The sequence below is a fragment of the Lycium barbarum genome, chromosome 3 (assembly GCF_019175385.1).
Source record: "Lycium barbarum isolate Lr01 chromosome 3, ASM1917538v2, whole genome shotgun sequence".
Lineage (NCBI taxonomy): Eukaryota > Viridiplantae > Streptophyta > Magnoliopsida > Solanales > Solanaceae > Lycium > Lycium barbarum.
The window spans coordinates 10620921-10643219 of NC_083339.1; the positions used below are offsets into that span (position 1 = coordinate 10620921).

Genomic DNA, 22299 nt, shown 5'->3' on the forward strand with positions numbered 1-22299 from the left:
TCAACCAAATAGTATCAAAATAAAGTGAATTACTTTATGGAGAGAGCTTACTTATCACTCCAGGCAAAAGTTTCTCCTGAAACAAGCTTATCATTAGTTCAAATTCCTTTAATTGGTATTATAAGCGAATTTGTATTAGATGAGTCAAAATCCAAAAAAGAAAAAATCAAAGCCCGTAGAGAAAATAAACTAACAATTTTACTTTATAGTGGAAAAGAAAAAGAAGGATACGTCAGTAGCTAGCGTAGTTTGTTGCAATTTGAGTAAATGCATTAAATAACCAAATTCAATCAACTTGCGTGGTTGTCATATTAATTGAAGTGGGGGTTATTCAAGAAGTCCTAACAAATCATAGAAACAAATAAAATACGGACACGTATTCTTTTTTAATATCACTATTAGGCAATCTAATTCTTGTTTGGAGTATATTGAAAGACCCATCATTGTGAACTGTGAAGTGACAATTACGTGTGCCAAATCTCAGCTGTTAGTGTGAAGGTTGTACTGTTTAATACAATGTCCAAATCCATTTTGAAGTTTGCTTCTATCCATAATCCACGAGTTTCAAACAACTAAACAACATACGTCCAATCTCTAAAGAGTTGTAGGTCTGGCTCTTAAAATTTTGCTTCTTTGGTGAACGTAATAAAGAAGTTCGGTATGATCTCCATGTGGTCTCGTCCCATTTGGACCTTTCAAAATCTTGTTTAAACCCAACATTTCTTGGATAACATGATTAATTAATTCTAAAATTGACTTCTCGTCCTTCTGAAAAAGCGGTTTTGGCACACTTATCAAGCTATTTTTGTCTTAAGCTTATTTCAAAATTGACGATAGGACTAGTTTTTGCTCAATTACTCAACTTCGATCACTACCATTACTAGGTCTAGATAATCTGTGAAGCCTCGTGTTATTTTAACGCTCTTTAGTATTTAGAAGTTATACTTGTTTGATGATAAATATGTGGAAGACTAAATCTTTAAGTCCAAAAATGATATAATGTACAAATAAGTATTAAAGAATGATTCGGGGCAAAGTTGGATATGTATAATTGCTAAGGGAAGCTAAAAATTAGTTGGAAAATGGACTTAATTAACCCCTAGGCAAACTTGACACAACCCTTCATCGCGACCTTCACCTCGAGCTAAACCTGTAGGTGGGAAATGATCCTCGTGTCGTGATGCTTGCACAAAAAATTTCCTTAAAAATAATCCTCGTATGTCGAAGCATGATAATTTAAATATTCAATTCTAGAGAGAGATAAATTAGAACTATTATCCATTACTTACAATCATGATCACCAACCACCATTACAATCACCAATCACTATCGACAATCACCACAATCCGTCACCACTATATATTGTCAACCAATATCATCATTCGCCATTACCAGTAACTATTACATATTATCCGTCACAATTAGTTGACACCGCCAACTACCATATCAACAACCATTATTAATTACAGTCAGTCACCATCAACACTAACTACTATCCACCACCATAAGCAACACAATCCCCTTCAACCACTAGCAGTATCAACTGCTAAATAATTTTAAAAATATTTTATTGATATAGTATTAGATTGATTTAGTATTTATTCAAATTTTATATTTATTAATTGTTAGATAAAAATAAATTCTATATATTCAGAGGTTAAGAAAAAACAGTCTTTAATTATTTAGTATTAATCAAATTGTAATATACTTTCTTAATATTTAGATGTATATTCAAATTCAAATTTATAAATGTTACTCTCTCTGTTTCAAAATAAGTGGCCGGTACTTTTATTTGTTTCATTTTCTTTCAAAATAAGTGATGTTTCACTAAATCAAGAAGATGTTAATTTTTTTCTTCCAATTTCCCCTTATTGAAATAAGTGGATTTTTACATGGCTAAGAAATCATTAAAGAACTATTTTTTTTTTCATATCATTTGATGAAGGGTAAGTTAGTAGGTAAAGCAGTTCTTACTTTTCAGGAGTAAGTAATTTTCTTAAGGGGTGTGTTCAAACTAAAAACTCACTTATTATGAACTGAAGGAAGTAATGAACATCTTAACAACCATATGGTTCATCGAGACTCAAACATTTTAACCTTAATAAAAACAAATGAAGTCAATTCCTCAAATGGTCACTCAACTTAAGTAAATTATCTAATAAAGTCATTTATCTATCCTTTGTTCCTCATATGGTCATTGAAGTTTATACATTTTCCTTACAAAGTAACAAGGGTTAAAAGTCACTTTACAAATAAAAGAAAAAGGGTCAAAGTAGTTCCTCATGTTTGCATTTTCAACTAATATAGTCTTATTCTTTAACATAAAAAACTAAGAACCTTTTAATGATACAAAATAGTACAGTTTTATTTCAACTCTAATTGTGGTATTAAAAGTAACGAAACACACAAAAAATTGTGACTAATAACTTTAGAAATGAAAAAAAACTTTTTCATTAAAAGAATGTGAAATAGCCTATATGTACTCTGTTAGCTTGGAACCTTAGGAGTTCAACAATAAAATAATGTTTTCTATTTATTCATTTTATGATTAATCTTTATTTGATAAAACAGTTTAAATTAGTTGTTAGTTTCTTCTACGGTAAAAATTATTGCCAGGACATTCATAATTAATAAGGAAGACGATGAATTCCTTCAAACAAAAAAACTAGGTCCTAATAAGGAAAAAAATCATATGTAAAAATTAATCATAAAACGTTTTTGTAAAGAAAAACACATAGATGCATATGGAAGGATATCATCATAATAATATAAGTCATTTGATATCACATGAAATAAGGATTCTATATCATCATTGTGTAATTCAAATATTATTTTTGTCAATTTTGTAATATTAGTTGGGTGAAAATTATTTCCCCCCTACAACCCTGCTAAAAAAATTAAATAGCTCTCGCAACTTTGAACAATAATTGTTCCTCCCTTTATCTCATTTAAAAAATTTAGTACTTATTTTACCCTCTGCATTAACACTCTTCATTTCTTTTTTACATTTAAACATAATGATTTGTTTCTTTTTTCTTTTTTATAATTTATATTATGAACTTACCTATATGACGAACACAATCTAATTTACAAAGTAAGAAAGTGAAAAATTGTTGGAGGACTATTATTTTTTGGTGTTAAAAAAATAAGGAATGTGTTTACTCTAAATCCAAACTTAAGGGACTAGTTTGGTCCTTTTTCTTTTATTTTTAAAGTGACTTTTGACTCTTGTTATTTTATAAGATAAATGCATAAACTTTAATGATCATATGAGGAATAAAGAAAAGATAAATGACTTTCATAGGTAAATTTCTTATGACCATATAAGGAACTGACTCAAACAAATGCACGCTAAGCCTAGCATAGCACAACGAATGAATTTATACCATATTTCTAAATTTGTTCTTATGCGGCATGTCAATTAAGCATTATGAATGAATGAGATGACATGTAATATGTAATATTTATAATGGACGCAGTATTGATTAATTTATTATTTTAAAAAATATAAAATAATTACTATATAATTTTTAAAATTTGAATGATCATTTAAATAAGACATGATACACAGAATAACTAAACACGAATACACATTTAGACACCTCAATTCGTTCAACTTTAACTCATGTACTCCGATGCTGATGTGACATAAATGTTGAAGGTGCCTAGATGATCATTTGTAAGTTGGAGTGTTTAACTGACACAATGAAGATAAATCGGTATACCTAGTTGATCATTTTGTAAGTTGAGCGTTCAACTGACACAGTAGCACAAGTTGAGGTGTCTAGATGATCATTTTGTAAGTTGACGTGTTCAACTAACAACAAAGACAAGTTTAGGTGACTATGTATATATTACATGTTTTTTTAAAAGTTACCTAAGGTATGTAAAAAGAATTAATCACAGAAATAAATAAACTTGGAAGATAATTTTTGTTTTTAGATAATGATTAAAAACAAACCTCAAGTATCACTTTTTTGATGAGTTTTCCACCTGAGGTATCAGGTATGAAAGTTTCTTACTTTAACTATCACCAACTAGTTAGTAAAACACACCTCAATTATTAACTGTTTACTTTTTTTATCTGATAATTGAGATAGAAAAAATAAACAACTAACTGTTAAAGTGTGTTTTGCTAATAAGTTGATGAAAGTTTAGGTACTCAAATCTCACTCCTAATAGTTCATGTAAGAATATAAAGTGTTTTTGATTTTTTTTTTATTACTCCCTCTGTTTCAATATATGCAAATCTATTTCATTTTTAGTCTGTACAAAAAAGAATGACCTCTTTTCATATTTGGAAACAATTTACTTTTATATAATAATTTATAGCCACACAAAATATATATTCCTTATTTTATACCACAAATTCAAAGGTCTTTTTTTTCCCTTAAATTTCGTTTCCAATCAAATGTGTTCGCATAAATTGAAACTTTTTTTTTTTTTGTACGTAACCTGGAAGATATCGGCTACAGGCAACATGTCAACTTCTGCCCCAACGTGTACACCTCTGACCACACCACACATCACTATCCTCCAACCTTTACCTCTAACCTCCAATTTTCCCCTTCAAATTCTTCAAATCTAAGCTAACACAAATTAGTTTTTTTTTTTTTCACAAAATCAAGAACCCAAATGAACATTTTTCACAAAGAATCAATGAAAAGAACTCAGCTTAGATTCACCCACCATAAAAAATGGTCAACACCCATTCTTGTATTCACAATCATAGTTCTAATACTCCTTTTCACACTAATTTTCACTAACACCATTTCCTCATTTAGCTCTAAATCATCAACCCCAAATTCAAAATCAACACTTTCTAATGAAAAATCTGAAATCTTGCCTGAACTGCCTAGATTAGCTTACTTAATTTCAGGTACAAAAAATGATGTTGTAAGAATAAAAAGGCTACTCCAAGCAGTGTACCATCCAAGAAATTATTATTTATTGCATCTTGATTTGGAAGCTTTAGATAGTGAGAGATTAGAGCTGGCTAAGTATGTTAAGTTTGAGGTTGTTTTTAGGGATTTTGGGAATGTTAAGGTTGTTGGAAAATCAGATCTGGTTACTTATAAAGGGCCTACTATGTTGGCTTCTATGTTGCATGCTGTTGCTATTCTGTTGAAGATGAATAAGAGATGGGATTGGTTTATTAATCTTAGTGCATCTGATTATCCACTTATGACACAAGATGGTTAGTACTCTGATACCCCTAATTCCTTTTGTTTTCTTTTAAAGGATGTAATTTAATTTGTTTGAAGTCTAAAAACTATATTTGGCTTGCATTCTATATATAGTTGAAATGTATATGTTTGTGCTAAGTCAGCACTTATTGTCATGATGGAGTTGTTAATGTAGTGATACTCTGCACTAGGAGTGGCAAATGGGCGGGTCGAAAATGGGTTAAACAAAAATTGATATAATTTCGGACCCGCTCATATTCAACACCGTTTAAAAAAATGGGTTAACGACGGATTTATCCGTGGCTTAAGGAATAGTCCGGTGAGAACACAAGCTAAAAGCAAAAATAAGCTTAGACTCCAAGTAAGCAAGAACTCGTGAAAAATAACAAGCTGACAAATGGGTATGATAATATGGATATCCATTTTTTTTAGTGGATAATATCCACATTTGATCCGTTTTAAAAAATTGGTTATCGAACCCATGTCTAATGGGTGGGATCAGATGTACTTGTTTTTTTTAAGCATTTTGCCAGTCCTTGTTTGAAGTGTAAAAACTATATTTTGCTCGAATTATCTATATAGTTGAAATATTTTGAAATGTGTATATGGTACTAAGTCAGCACTTACTGTCATGAAGGAGTAGTTAATTTAGTGATATTCTGCACCTACTGACTGAATCTTGAATCTTCCCTAATGATAATGAACTTGATCCAAATGTTGCTCCGCAGCAACACAATGATAGAGGTGGATCCAGGATTTTTACCACTGTACTCATTACACGCTTAGAATTATGGGTTCAAAATATAGTCTTTATTGAAATGTTGGTGATTTTTACCGGTATATTTAAGCTCCGTATTAAAAGTACTGGGTTCAATTGAATCCTTAGTTTGTTAGCTACATCCCCCACTAAGCACACGTACTCACAAATTTTTAAAATGATTGGCTCACCCTACTTTGTTATTTGGACTTTATAGGAAGTGTAATCTCTATATGGTGAATGTTAAGGAGAAGTTAAGTCTGCTTAAGTTTGATTGAGTTCATACTCTATTCTAGTCTAGTTTTAATATTGTATTTTTTCCCCCTCCTTTCCCTTTCTATTTGGTACATGGGAAAGGAGTAATGTTTATTAATTAAGTTTAATAGTTTATTACTTGAATCTTTGCACTTTTAAGTGGAAGATCTTGAAAAATCTATATTATGCTATATAGTCTCTTTCAGTTGATTATTCCAAATATTTTACAGCTAGTAGAATCTTATTATCACCACGCTATTGAAAGAACATAGTTTATATGCTAATACAAGTGATTATAACTTCTGCTAAAGCTGTGTAATCTTGAGATTCAGGTATGGTGTATGTAAGGAACATTATACTGTGGACAAGATTGAATGAGTTCAGTAGTTATTGCATCTCTGTTCTTTGTAACGTTAGAATACATTATGTTATCAAATAAATGCAAAAGAATCACGTCTTATTTCTACTTGTATGGTTAAATGCTAATTTGTATTATTTACAATAAATTTGATTCTGTTCTTATTTACCCCTCTAGTATTTGGTAAAGAAACCAAACAGCCACTAACATTCAATCAGTTTTTCATCTTGTCATTTTCCTTTATTTATTGCTTTCCCAGGTTGCTTGTTGCTGTCGCTTTTCCAGCTTCTTTGTTGTCTTGGCCAAAACTGATCACTGCCTATTGTTTACTTTTAATGTGGTCAAATTTATAGCAATTCGCAGCTTCCAGTTATCGACCTTAGTTAGTATTATCTTTATTCATCTAGTATCTTTTCTTTTTGTTTCAGATATACTCCACATTTTCTCATACTTGCCTAGGGATCTGAATTTTCTTGAGCACTCAAGTAATATTGGTTATAAAGAGTGAGCATACTATGACTTGACTCCGTTTCATAGGATCTTCTTTCTGAAGGCAAACATATTTTGTCTTTGATGACTGCTGTTGAGTAACTTTGAGTTACCTGTTCTATTTTCTAGGTTCTCGAGGGTCAGGCCTATTATTATAGATCCTGGTTTATATCATCTGAAGAAATCCGGTGTGTTCTGGGCTAAGGAGAAAAGATCTATGCCTGCTTCTTTCAAGGTGTTTATGGGTACTGCTCGATATTTGCTTCCTTTTCTGTATATACACATATAATATGCATGCATATGTGTACAGTGTGCTCTACATTGTAGTGATTCGTTTACTTTTCTTACTCCACTGATAGGTTATTGATTTGTTTTTGAGAAGGAAAGTGGGAATAGAATAAAGATTAGTACTCAATTATTCATAAGTTCTCTTAAGATGGATAGCAAAATTGCATAATAAAAATTTGCTAGTGATTAGTTTCTATTGAAGTATTGTAAGGGCAAATGATAAAAAAACAGAGCTATGAGGGCATGCATCGAGCGGAGTAACATGCTTCCTTGCCAGTATCTAGTGTTAAAGTAACAGATGTTGTACAATGATTACTTTGGCATTACTTGGATAACAAACCTCTTCCTTTTTGTTTTTTTTCTCTTTTTTTTTTTTTTCATAAAGCGTCATAATAATGGCGTTTACTGTTTGTTCTTGATTCGACACACTTCCACTGTGGGGGGTGTGTGACAGACTGGGTAGGGGGTCGTGGGGCTAGATGCTTTTTTGTCAGCCATTTTTCGTCTTCCTTTGTGACTCCATAACTTGTTACCTTCTAAAGCGGAATGCATGTAGACGTCACGACATGCAGATTTGGACAGAGAGAGTAGATAGCTTTCAAGATGATTTTCTAATAGTGTTCTGATAATTTCTGTTTATAAATTATAATCGAACTAGGAGTGAGTTCAATGGATCAGGATTCTGCTTTCCTCTTGATGATTTTGTATCAAATATATGCTTGATGCCTTCCAAATTCTGAGCAAAATAGAGTGGCAACAAATGAGTTAGGGCCAATCTTTTGGCGATTAATTGACACTCGTTTATGCTTTCCAACAAAATATATCAAAGAGCATATTTCAATGTAGAATATGTTAGCTGTTAGCTCCTTTTCTTTTAAAAGAAAGTTTTGTTCCCTCAAATAGTCATTTGTTGTTTTGATTTCACTTCCAGGTTCTGAATGGGTGATGCTCTCAAGGTCATTCCTCGAGTTTTGTATTTGGGGCTGGGACAATCTCCCGCGCACTCTTCTTATGTACTACACAAATTTCTTGTATTCTCTCGAGGGCTACTTCCACACCATTGTCTGCAATCACAAAGACTACCAGAACACGACAGTGAACCACGACTTGCATTACATCAAATGGGACAATCCCCCGAGGCAGTATCCTATCAATTTAACACTCGAGCACTTTGAGGACATGGTCCAGAGTGGTGTTCCTTTTGCTCGTACTTTTGCTACAGATGATCCGGTTCTTGATAAAATTGACAAGAACATCTTGAGGAGATCGTCTAGTCGATTTTCACCCGGGGCTTGGTGTGTGGGAAATTCTGGCTTAGGTAAAGATCCTTGTATAGTTTATGGAAGTATTGATGCTGTTAAACCATCAGCAGGCTCAAGAAGTCTAGAAAAACTTGTACTTAAGCTCCTTGATACTGAAAATTTCAGGTCAAGACAATGTAAATAAATTATATACTCTTTTTCCTCTTGAAAATCTTTCTTCTCTTTTTATTTTCTTTTTGTCTCTTTGCTTTGTTTAATTATTTGGCATGTTGAGCAGGATGTGAATCAAAACCCTTTTGTATGTTACTTGGATGACAATTTAAATTAGAGGTCCACCAAATATGATTACAGTTTCAGAAAAAGAAAAACAACTTTAGTCCAGTATTTCTTACCTTTTTCCTCTTCTTAATTTTTTTTTCTTTTTTTTTCTTATAGTGTTTTATGCAGTATGAAATTAGTGGTTTAACTTGTGTCTTTTTTTTTCTTTTTTCTTTTTTTTCTCTCTTTTATTTCCTGATGTAGTTAATGAACGAGTAACAACCAACTGGGGAGTTCGAACTCATGAAACAACAACATAACCCATATTTCAATTTTAAACGAGCACTCAAAAAAAAAAAAAAAAAAAAAAACCACTAACACACATCCACGTCACAACAAACGTACCATCACTTTTCCATTTCAATTTTTAGAGGGCAATGGCGCGAATGCCCCTCTTTTTGGGCTGGTCTTTAGATTTGCCCCTCTTTTTGGGCTGGTCTTTAGATTTGCCCCTCAAAATGGTGGTCTTTAATCATTACCCTTCTGAGCAAAAACAACATAGTACAAAGACATTACTATCCCTAACCGTTGCATATAAACAAATATCGTTATTCAAATCTACCCTTATTCAAATCCTTCCCTTCTTTCATATCGTTAACACAAACTTCGTTCCCAATTTTTTACATTATTCAAATCATTGTTTCAAGCCAGATTTGTCAATGGATTTTGCTTCTACAAATCAGTAAAAGGTACAAATCTTAATTCAACTCAATTTATTGAGTTTAGATTGTTAATATTTCAAAAAAATAATAAAAATCATCTTCTACGACCTGATTATTAAGAAACAGTTGACATACAGCTCAGATTGAACTTTGCGCATGATAAAATTACTCAGCAAAATAGAATTGATTGGATTTATTGCTTTGTTCTGATTTTAATTACTTTATACCTTACTTAAATTAGTATACAATGCTCATTGACTTGAAATTGTAATTATAGTAAATTCAATATAAATCAGGCAATGCTTATCGATTTAAACTTGAATTAAGGCAAATTGTGAACAAATTTTGAATAAGTATGCCGAATGAGGCAAAAGTTCAATTTGTTTAGGAGTACATTTTGCCATTACAGGCAAAGTCCATTATCTTAACCAAAACAAAAAGTGCTTATGCCGGAGGAGGCAAAAGCTCAATTTGCAAAAGAGTAGAGTATGCCGTTATCGGCAAAGTTCTGAACAAACTTCATAACAAGTATGCCATAGAGGGAAAAAGTTCTGGTTTATATAGCAGTATAAATCAGTCCATTTTAAATTGGAATAACTGTTGCATGGATTTGATTTATATTGCATGAAGATAGAGGAGGTTTTTCATTTTTTTTAACCAAAAACAGTTACTGCATTATCATAAGCAAAACAAAAAGTACTTATGCCGGAGGAGGCAAAAATTTAATTTACAAAAGAGTAGAGTATACCGTTACCGGCAAAGTTGAGAACAAAACTTCATAACAAGTATGCCGGAGAAGCCAAAAGTTCTATTTTATATAGAAGTATAAATTAGTCCAGTTGCATCAATCCTCTAATTGGAATAACTATTGCAGGGATTTGATTTAAATTGGATGAAGATAGAGGAGGTTTTTCAATTTTTTTTAACCAAAAACAGTTACTGCATTATCATAAGCAAAACAAAAAGTGCTTATGCCGGAAGAGGCAAAAGTTCAATTTACAAAAGAGTAGAGTATGCCGTTACCGGCGAAGTTCTGAACAAAATTTCACAACAAATATGCCGGAGAAGGCAAAAGTTCTGGTTTATATAGAAGTATAAATTAGTCCAGTTGCGTCAATCCACTAATTGGAATAACTGTTGCAGGCATTTGATTTATATTGCATGAAGATAGAGGAGGTTTTTCAGTTTTTTACCAAAAATAGTTACTGCATTATCATAAGCAAAATAAAAAGTACTTATGTCGAAGGAGGCAAAAGTACAATTTACAAAGGAGTAGAGTATGTCGTTACAGGCAAAGTTCTGAACAAACTTCTAAACAGGTATGCCGGAGAAGGCAATACTTCTGTTTAGAAGCCATTAAAGTAAAATTCTACAAACCTAAAGAAACTTAGACTTCATTAAGATACATTTAAATATATATGTCCACAAAACATAAAATCCTAACTTCATAAGTACCAAACTACCGTCATCAGTTCTAATTTCATGTGTACCCATTCCAAATTGCCCCATCGTCAATTTGACCAGTGTGCTGGAATAACTTTTGCCTTACAAATCGTAATTCTCTTTGTAGATCATCATTTTCTCTACTTAGAGCACCGTAAAGAGCCCTCAGAAAATCTATGTCTCTTTTGATATCAACAATTTCTTGAGTAATTTGCAAAGTTGCAATATTGGGATGGATTTGGTTATGAAGATAGGCATGTTCATGTGCTTGCCCGTGGGCACCATTACCATGTACAATATGTTGATTTTGGTTCATTTTGTATGTGATTATATCTGGTTTTCAGAAGTAAAGTGTTTTTTTTCTTCTTCCAAATGTTGTGTTGGTTTATATAGAAGTATAAATTAATCCATTTTAAATTGGAGTAACTGTTGCATGGATTTGATTTAAATTGGATAAAGACAGAGGAGGTTTTTCAGTTTCATGGAAATAACTGTTGCAGAAACAATTACTCCTTTTTTGAAGAATGCTGGTAGGGACAGAACTTATGTTTACAAAATGGTATAGTATGTCGTTTGAGGCATACTTCATGACTTTACATACAAAGTCAGCTGGGAAGGGCAGAACTTAAATTTTCAAAAATAACAACTTAAATACATTGCATTTTGTTTTTTTCTCAAGTGAATCTCTCTTTATGCAGGAAGTATAACAAAAAATGACACCAAGATGCATCTACATAGCCTTCAACGGCAAATGGGATGCCACCTACAATTATGTCAATCATGAAACCAAGCTAATACTTGTCAACGATGGTGTAAATTTTCAAAAATTCACTCAACAGATATTTGCGGGGCATACACAAGATACTCAGCAAAAAGAGGTCAACATATGGTTTGACACCAGTGAGAAAACATCCAAAGGGATGCATGGAACAAACGACATTGATCTTCACACTTGCTTGTGCCTGCTCAACAACAATGACAGCTTCAGAAATTTCCATTTCATATTAGAGTTCAATTCAACTGATGCGGAGAACAAATTACAAGAACATCATAATGACTCTATCCTAATAACAGAAGGACAAACCATAGAGGAAATTGACAGACACCTCTGTATTGCTTATGAAGAAGACATGTCTGAAGTTGGATTGGATGATGAACAACACAGCCCTATTGGACATAACCTTGGGATTCCACATGAGCAGAGCGAGATAGTAACTCCTAACCAGACACCTGAGCAGCTACAATGGCAACCGCCAAACATTGAACAAGTTGTAAATAATGACCTTCCTCAGCATCCAACTTCAATGAATGTTGTATCACTTACTCCGAGCATGACAGTTGAAGAGACACAAATACATCCATGCAACAAAAGAAAGACACTAAAGAGAAAGAGGATACAAAATGATACACAAATTTTGACACCTAGTGCATCGATTGATCAAATAGAAGTTGGTATTTTATTCAAAGACAAAGATGTCGTGAAAAAGTGCATGAATAACATTGCAATTACTCGTCATCAACAGTACAAGGTAGAAAAGTCATGCATGCAACGGTATTACATCAGATGTGTTGACCCAACCTGCATTTGGCGTTTCCACAGTTTAAGGTTCAGAGGATCAGAACTTTTCAAAGTAGTTAACTTTGAAAAGAGACATAGTTGTTCAATAAATTTCATCACCTCTGACATGAGGAATGCAACTTCAAAAGTCATAGCGGAATACATTACAGACCTAGTACGCCATACACTACAAGAGATAACACCCAAATTTGTGATTGAAGAAATGAGAAGCAGATATGGCTTGCACATTGGTTACCACAAAGCATGGTGTTCCCTTCAACACGCTTATAATGTCATAAGAGGAAGCCTAGAAAATAACTACACACTTCTACCGCAATATCTTCACATGATGAAATTAAGAAATCCTGGAACAGTTGCTAACACCAAATAGACCCCTGACAATAAGTTTAAGTATGTTTTTTTCGCTTATGGAGCATCAATTGAGGGTTGGAAACACTGCAGACCAGTAATGATGGTGGATGCAACCTTTTTGAAATCAAAATACTGCGGTGTGCTCATGATAGCAGTAGCAAAGGATGGCAACAACATCATATTTCCTATCGCATTTGGTATTGCAGACTCTGAGAATACTGAATCCTACAGGTGGTTCTTCAGACACGTGAAAAAGGTGTTTGGCACGCGCAAAGACCTATCAATTCTTTCCGATCGCCACGCATCAATTGCAACTGCAATCAAAGAACTGTATCCAGATACCCAGCATGGAATATGCATCTACCACATGGAGAAGAACTTGTAGAAATATTTCCCATCCGAAGCGATCTTATCACTGTTCTACAATGCAGCAACTACCTACAAACAGGCAGAGTTTCGTACCTATATGTCACAGATTCAACAAATCGACCCAAAAGCTGCAGAATACATAGAAGAAGAACCACCGGAAAGATGGGCACGTTCATTCCACACGAACAGGCGTTACAACATGCTCACAACAAACAATGTAGAGACAATGAATTCTGTATTGAGGAAAGCAAGGGAGTTGCCAATAATGGCATGTATTGATTACATCCAAAACAAGCTGCAAAATTAGTTTTACCAGAGAAGATTGGATGCAACAGGACCGTCCTATGACCTGACATGTTAGGCTAAAAAGATTCTGCTTGAAAAGATAAGTAGAGGCTTCACAATAAAATGTCACGACCCAACCCCGTAGGCCGTGACTAGTACCCGATCTGGGCACCCAAACACATCTATCCAATGCTATCTCAACTGTTATCAAACGCATTCAAGTATAAAGCAGAAGCCGTCAAGGCTATATTTCAAATTTAAATAATTTCCAGAAAAATTTTGGCAGAGTTTCCTTTGTTTTACAGACTATCCAAAATAACCCTGGGCACAGAAAATACCAACAAAGGCCACACCGGCCAACAAAGCAACATATAAACATATGCGGACCGGCCGCGGCGGCGAATGGGATCGCCCCAAACACAACATATACACACATCCGTACAGAAAGACCCTAACCCACAAACATATCTACAGGCCTCTAACAGACATACAGAGTCATATGACGGGACAGGGCCCCGCCGTACCCGGAGTTGCCATACATACCGAATATACAGAAGACAGAAGATATATACCAAAAGTACACGCTCCGGAACAAAGGAGCTCTTCAAAATAGCAGAATCTGAGCCCTAGACTGGCGGCGTATCTTCAGGTGCGTCTGTACCTGCGGGCATGTAACGCAGCCCCCGAAGAACCGGGGGTCAGTACGAAAAATGTACCGAGTATGTAAAGCAGAAACATAACAAACATAATCATAGTCTGAACCGGAAGCACAGAAATATAGCGGACAGAACCATAAATCAAACGGACGGATAGGATCATGGTCCAGACGGACGGGCAGAATCACAATCCATACGGACAGACAGAATCAGAACAGGGCACAGGAACGTGGTCGCCACTCCTGTCTTTGGCGCCACAACATATCATATTTCAGAAGATTTCATATCTTCGAACATCTCCGTCACATAACACATCACATCATAACCACGGTAACCCCGGGGAAAGATCACACGCCGGGAAACCGGACACATCATACTTCGTAACATATTCACGGTCGCCGGGGACGGACATATACCACAGTACCCCGGAACTGGACACATCATACTTCGGAATTCATACATGGGACCCGGCCCCCGACAAGGGACTCGGCGGCCCATCCGCACGATATAAACCGGCCCGGGATCCGGTGAAAGGAAGCTTTGAGACATCCACGAACAGATTAATGAGAAACCACATACATACAGATCGTTATACCAACTCAATCAAACTGAAGTAGGCCAAATGGCAAGTCAAATCAGAGTATTCGGATAGCGTTCATAATATGCGCCTATATCCTGCTTGGGAAGGCACGACGGATTATTACCAGAATCAGATTTTCAAATGTCAAAGCCATTTTGTAAAATTTATATAAAAAATAGTCATAGCATGATCAGAATAATAGTCCAGATGTTGCCTGTGAGAAACGGACAGAAATAGGGCAATTTAGGTCATACAAAAAGTGTCGGGGCCTTGTGGGCCCACCTCGGACCAACCCGAGGAGGCGTACATAAATTACAGATAGTAGACCTTATGAGGTCGTCCATAATGATTAGGAAGTATTCCGACTCCATTTAGGAAGGTTGCATACTTAAGGCTCACTTTGAAGACAAGTTATAAGAAAATGGATTCAATCTTACTGAAGGAATTGGAGCGGATTTCCATCTCGAATTCCGAGGAACGGAGTCGTATTTAAGGCTCGCGGCCGAGCCTATTATGTTCAGAACATGCCTAAGAATGAAGGGGTAGGCTTTACATACCTCAATTGTGCCTTATACTCGCTTAGCTTCACTTCCAATTTCGTCTAGAATCTACAAATGGTCAAGTTTACCAATTGTCAATTCAAGCCTTTAAGATTCCATACTCAATCACATAATTGCCTACCGAAATTTCGGCAGCATTTCCCCTATATATGTGACATCCCCGAGACTTAGCTCGGCTTAATATATCAACACAGCAACCCAACAACAACATCAATAACAACAACAAGCATTACAAAACACATAATATGGCATAACATAACATCTTTCATTCCGACCTTACACTTCCAAACCCATCTTACCATTTTCATATTCGTCACTCATCAAGATCATTACAACATAATTCGGAGGCACATCCTATTGTTTTCAACAAATATACATAAGGTATACACAATATACAAGCTTACTACCAAAGTCATATTTTACCCACAACTTCCAATCTTTAGCATATATGTTCATGACATATTTCTATCTTCCAACTTCATCAATGGCAATCATAATTTACCTCTTACTACTTTTCTTTCGATATTTACATAAGTTACAATAAATTTGCATAATTTCTTACAACAACTTAACAACAAGTTTTCCATGACAACAAGAACCATTATCCTTCCATTCATTTCACAATAACACAATTAACATACTAACGGAATTTAATTCACATTCCATCATCACCATAGCATCACACGACCACATGCTATATTTTCCAACTTCCCCTAATTCATTCAACTTTCACTTCCAATATAAATTCCATCATAATCACAACTAGGATACAATACAAAATTCAACACATCTCAACCACACAATTATGCACACACACGGCCATACATGCACATACCCTTAATACATAAAATTTCCATGCTTTTTAATCATTTCCACACACTACAACGTGCATACATCTCCCATAACATAACAATGGCATGAAATCCTTACCTTTCCTTCAAGTTCTTCACTTGCCACTAGAGTTGTCCTCTTGCCAAGATAATTGTACCAAGTTGTAGAGAATCTTGTACTTAGTAATAATCCCACAAGAAATGGATTTTTGAACCAAGGATTTAGCTCCAAGAATTTTTTTTCCCTTTCTTTCCTTTCTTTCTCTCTTGGCCGAAATGCTCTCTTTCTTTTTCTCTTATTCTTTTTTGTTCTTGTTCTCTCTAGAATTTTCTATGGATATAGATGACTTGGTCATCTTATATTAATTCATCACATGAATTAATTAAGGTGGGCTTGGGCCATATGCACATGGCCGGCCACCTTTTATAATTGGGCCTCAATTTTTCTTGAATTATTTGAGCCCAATTCATTAGGAATCTTACTTTGTAATTCCCGAAACAAATTTCCAAAATTCCAATTTTTGCCCTTGGCCTCCTTTCGTAATTCCACACCAATGTATTCTTAGCCGACACATTCATACCAAGTAAGGTCCAAATATGGCCTCATTCATTACAAGCCAAGTTATCTCGATTTTGTTTTTTCGAATATGCAAAAATGCCGGATGTAACATAAAAGTAAGTACATTTTACCAACACACACTTCAATATTAGTTTGGTGAGCAATGCATAGTTTAATTTTAACCAAACACAAAAGTGATGCTGGACAAAGGAACAACTATGACCCTATTTTTATACTTAGTTCTGCCGGAAGGGGCAGACTCTTATTTTAACTAGCCTGGAATTATGCCGGTAAGGGCATAACTATAACACTGTTTTTATGCTCACAATAAAAGTAAGTAGCTTTTACCGACACATACTTCAATCTTAGCTTTATGAGCAATGTATAGTTTAAATTTAACCAAACACAAAAGTTATGCTGGACAAAGGAACAACTATGACCCTATTTTATACTTAGTTCTGCCGGAAGAGGCAGACTCTTATTTTCACTGTACAGGAAGTATGCCGGAAAGGGCATAACTCTCACGTAATCTGAAAATTGCCACAAAAATATCACTCATTTATATTGTTAATTTCCACAGGTAGAAAACATAACTCCAGTCAAATTTGTTGTGAAAGATGAAGGATATCAATACAATGTAGACCTGAGGAATATGACTTGTGAGTGCATGAAGTTCCAAACTGACGAGTCACCGTGCACACATGCCATGGTAGTTATAGACAAAAAGAAGTCTGCCAAAATCTACATACTGTGCGGACTGGTTCAAGAAACAAGTCTGGAAAGAGACATACAAAGGTGAAATACTATCAGTTGGAAATGAAGACTCATGGATTATTCCACAAAACATTATGGATATTAAAATAACGTCGCCTGATGTTAAAATAAGACCTGGAAGAAAACAAACAAAAAGATATCGTCCAAGAAGAGAATTGACAAAGTACACATACAGATGTGGTAGATGCAAATTCTTTGGACACACTAGGGCAACCTGTAACCACAGTCCAGCTCTCAATCCATATTCAAGAAGATACAGGAAGAGGAAATTGTCATCCTAACATCACACTCTTATACATGGTTTATATGAATTTATCTTATGATTCTTGACGCATAATGCACACTCTGCTTGAAAAGAAATGGCAAAACTTTGGTATTACTAAGACTGAGACTTCAAGAATCTTATCACACATTTATTCTTCTGTCCATTCTTTTATTAAGTTGTTATCTTCTTGCTGCTGATAATAAAACACTATATAATAGCAAGAGATAAATGGCCCTACATGAAATCTACAATTCTCTACCATAAAACATTGAGGAAAAAGAAAAAAATATCATCAACTTTAATTATCCAGTTTTATAATTTATGCCTCCTGTGATAGGTATAACAGTTTTTGTAGGGGAAAATGGCAAAAGAAAATTGGTATCTCAAAGACTACATCCTGGTAAGTTTAATAAATGTATGCCTTCGGACATAACAATATTATTTCTATGTTGTTTTCAAGTTTTACATTTATGCCGGAACCGACATGTCTTCCGCTTACAAAATAAATAAGTATACCGTTAAGGGCATACTTATGTGCTTTGTTGTTTATAAAATATTTTAAAATGCTGAAAAATTGGAAAAAACATTCAGCACAAACACAATTAACACTAAGTAAAATATTTCATTCATTCATAGCAAAATTTCATTCATACAAATTTTGGAGAGCAACAACAAAAAAAAAAAAACAACAACAACAACAAACATAGACTAAAAATAAAAATAATTTCATACTAAAACAAAAATTATGAGCAGATCTAGTCTATAACTACAATCTCCTCCTTCTTCTCGACAATAATCCCTATGCCAACATTGCACTCAACAAGCCTAAAGCATAGAGTATGTCCTTCCTGTAGCCCATTGGAAACAACAAAGTCTTTCCACCCCTGGCAAAGGCGCCGATATGCACCAACTTTGTAAGTCATCTTATAGTAATGCCGACCATAAAGCACATAGGCTTCACATTCAGAGTCCGGAAGACTGTCTGAGATGTCATTTGGAAGGATATGCAACGAAATAAACACACAAAATTATTACTAAAAATAAGGATGAATGGAATAAAAACCCAGATGAAAACAAAAAAGTTTCATGGTAACATTTACACATACAAAGTCATCATTAAGGACATAGGACCTGCTTAACCTTTTCTCAAAATTTACATCCATTGTTATGCAGCAAAAGTTGTATAAGAAAGAGATAAAATGTGAGTGAATGTAAAAATGGTCTAATTTATAGTGTAAAATCATAAGTATAGTCAAATACATTTAATTAAAGTTAATAAATGAATTTGACTGCCCAAAAAGTTGGCGTCTCAACTAATCCCAATAAATGCGTTCTGACTAGTCAAAAAAGTTAAAAGGTTTTGTCCTTGTTGCTAGTTGTGGCAAGTTCTCTGAACTTAATTTCTGCCGGAAAAGGCAGAACTTTTGTTTATCAAATGACAAACTATGCCGATCCCAGCAAACTCCTATTACATAACCACCATAAAGTTGTGATGCAAAGGGCATAACTTGGGTTTTCAAAAAAATAACAGCTTTCCGTCACAAATAATCCCTAATAAATGCATTTTGACTGGTCAAAAACTTCAAAGGGTTTGTCTTTGTTGCTGGTTGTGGCAAGTTTTCTGAACTTAAATTCTGCCAGAATGGGCAGAACTGCTGCTTACATAATGATAAACTATGCCGACCCCGGCAAACTTCTATTACATAACCACCATGAAATTGTGATGGAAAGGGCACAACTTGGATTTTCAACAAAATAACAGCTTTTATCAACAGAGAAGTTGAGATTAAAAATGAACACCATCAAATTACAAAGGGCTTAAAGTTGAAATTTATAACACAAACAAACTATAAAATCTTATAACATTTACAAAAAACACAAGGGCCCGTGAAAAAAAGATTACATAGTGCAAAAATAACTAAAACAAACTATTTTTTTCCTTTCTTCACAGATCTTGCTCTCTTTTTCATCTCATACTCACACTCCAAATCGTTATGCTCATGATAATCACTTCCAGCTGTATCTGGTGGCATGTCATAACCCTTTTTCAGCTTATCTTTTCCATGACAAACCAAATTAATTGACCACTCTTTCATGTTGTTCATCAAACCAGAACCATCCCAATCAGCAGGATTTTGACCACTAATCAACATATCAGCAAACTTGATAAAAAAACGACGACAATTATAATCTCTGAATGTCATAAAAGAGAGAAAAGCAAAAACAATTAAAAAATAAAAATCTACAAAAACCAACGGAAAAAGCTAAAAAAATATAAGAATGAAACGTACGTTCCTTGCTTTGGACAGGTAGCCCAAATATATGTCAGATTAATGAAGTTATAGTATGATGGCCTGAATAATTGAAAATCATTGATCATTAACAACTTAGGGATCATACCACAGTAGGCCTTGACAATGCGAACCAAACGATCATCATTATGATTGAGTGAGTTATAAACTACCAATTTACGCTCATCAATGATGAAAACAGCAAGTGCATAGTGAGAAATTGCTTCAGGATCATCATCTCCTGGGCGAATAGGGATTATTACCCAGTCGACATTCTCCCATGATATACCACATTTTCTTCTTCTCCCATACACAATATTACTAAGCAAAAAATGCATCATCACTGTCGCCACCAAACCAGTGGTAATTACCCCGGTCTTTGTTGTATCTATTGATGTCAAATTGCACGAGCTGATCAAACATAATATCTACGGTTGTGTAATTAACCGCATTGGCAGCTGGAGGATGATACATCATTTTCTTCCTCAAATAATATAGCATCACATCAATATGCTGTGTTAAGGGGAAAAAATAGCGATTCAGTGATAAAGAAAAAAAAGAAGAAGCAAGAAGCAATAACTAACAGAAAAATAAGAAAAGAAGAAGTAAAAGACAATCACGAACGTCATCATTAAGCGCATAGACATCATGGTACAACTCCAAAAACAACATCCTATAGTTTGACTGAACATCACCCAACTTATAAACTTCACTGAGTTGGTTCAACTTGCCAGGATACATTACCTTATCTTCTGCCCTGATTAAAGAAAAGGGAACAAAAATTACAAAAATACAGGAAGAAGTTAGGTTCACAAAAAGGAAAATTTATCAACAAGTTTTGAACAATATACCGGAAAGGGAAAACCATATGCTTGAAAAAGGGAAAAGTATGCCGGAAGGGGCAAGATCTAAGTTTCAAAAAGTAAAAGTATGCCGGAGTGGACAGAAAATAACTTTCCAAAAGAGATGAGTATGCCGGAGGAGGCAGAACATGAGTTTGCAATAAAAGGGGGGATTATGCTAGGAGGGGCAAAAATACAGAGATTGTACTTAAAAGACTGAAAAAGAAAAAAAACATAAACACAAAATAAGGAAGAAAAATGCAAGAAAGCACACACATAACTAAAAACTTACGCAGTAGGTTGAAAGTTACTTGGTGGAAGATTTCGAGGATTGATAAATTTTTTCCAAAAGTTCACGGCAACTTTTCTTTTGATGTAATGGAATGGGCACATCCTTCTGTACTGTTCATTCCAGTCACTTTCGTCCTTCCGTGACCCAAAAGGAAGATCATTACGTCCAAAATATAGCATCCATCCGGGTGCCGGGATATCACCCACTGCTTTTTTTTTCCTATAGCGCTTTGTCTTCAAGGAAGATAGCATTTCCGCCACTTCAACAACAGGTTCTTCTTCAGCAAGAGGATGGGTTTGAATAACAGTAGTGTCTTCGACAGCGGAAGAAGCGACATTTACAATATCTTCAAAGGACACATATCGAAAATTGTCCTCCATTTCTTGAGAGTTATCACCCTTTCCATCAACAACAGGAGACTCCCTTGGAGTGATGACTTGAACCGGGTCTGCATTGGCAGGTTCGATCCTCAATGGCTTAATCGTTTTAATAGGCTCGGGAATAACACCAATATGAGGAACAACAACACGTTCATCACCCTCTTTAGAAACTTGAGCTTCAGGTGTTTCACGTCTTATAGGCTCAAGATTTTCAACTGTTGTTTGCTCAAGATTTTCAGGCATATCTCCTTTTAGTGGAGATACGTTGGATTCTTCGTGATTGGCGTCACGAAACAGTTCATCGCCCAATTTTTCCTCCACAACAACCTACATAAAGTAACAAATTAAGAAACACAACATCCATCATCGAAGGAAAAATATTAAAATAAAAAATTAACAAATTCTGCAAGTGGCAAAAGATTGAGAATTATGTCAAAACAGGCAGAAGTTAGGTTTACAAAAAGGAAAATTTATCAACAAGTTTTGAACAATATGCCGGAAGGGGCAAACCTTATGCTTGAAAAAGGGAAAAGTATGCCGGAAGGGGCAAGATTTAAATTTCAAAAAGTAAAAGTATGCCGGAGTGGGCAGAAAATAACTTTCCTAAAGAGATGAGTATGCCGGAGGAGGCAGAACATGAGTTTGCAATAAAATGTGAAAGTATGCTG

At 34.6% G+C, this 22299-nt stretch overlaps 1 protein-coding gene across 1 annotated transcript; it reads left to right on the plus strand.

The window, feature by feature from the left end:
- The first annotated feature begins 4517 nt into the window (after positions 1 to 4517).
- On the plus strand, positions 4518 to 8823 carry LOC132630299 (beta-glucuronosyltransferase GlcAT14C-like). The gene is made up of 4 exons (XM_060345887.1): positions 4518 to 5197; positions 6985 to 7060; positions 7175 to 7290; positions 8265 to 8823. Exons 1-4 carry the CDS (start codon positions 4636 to 4638, stop codon positions 8777 to 8779), a joined length of 1269 nt encoding a protein of 422 aa, XP_060201870.1. The 5' UTR covers positions 4518 to 4635; the 3' UTR covers positions 8780 to 8823.
- Positions 8824 to 22299: the final 13476 nt, after the last annotated feature.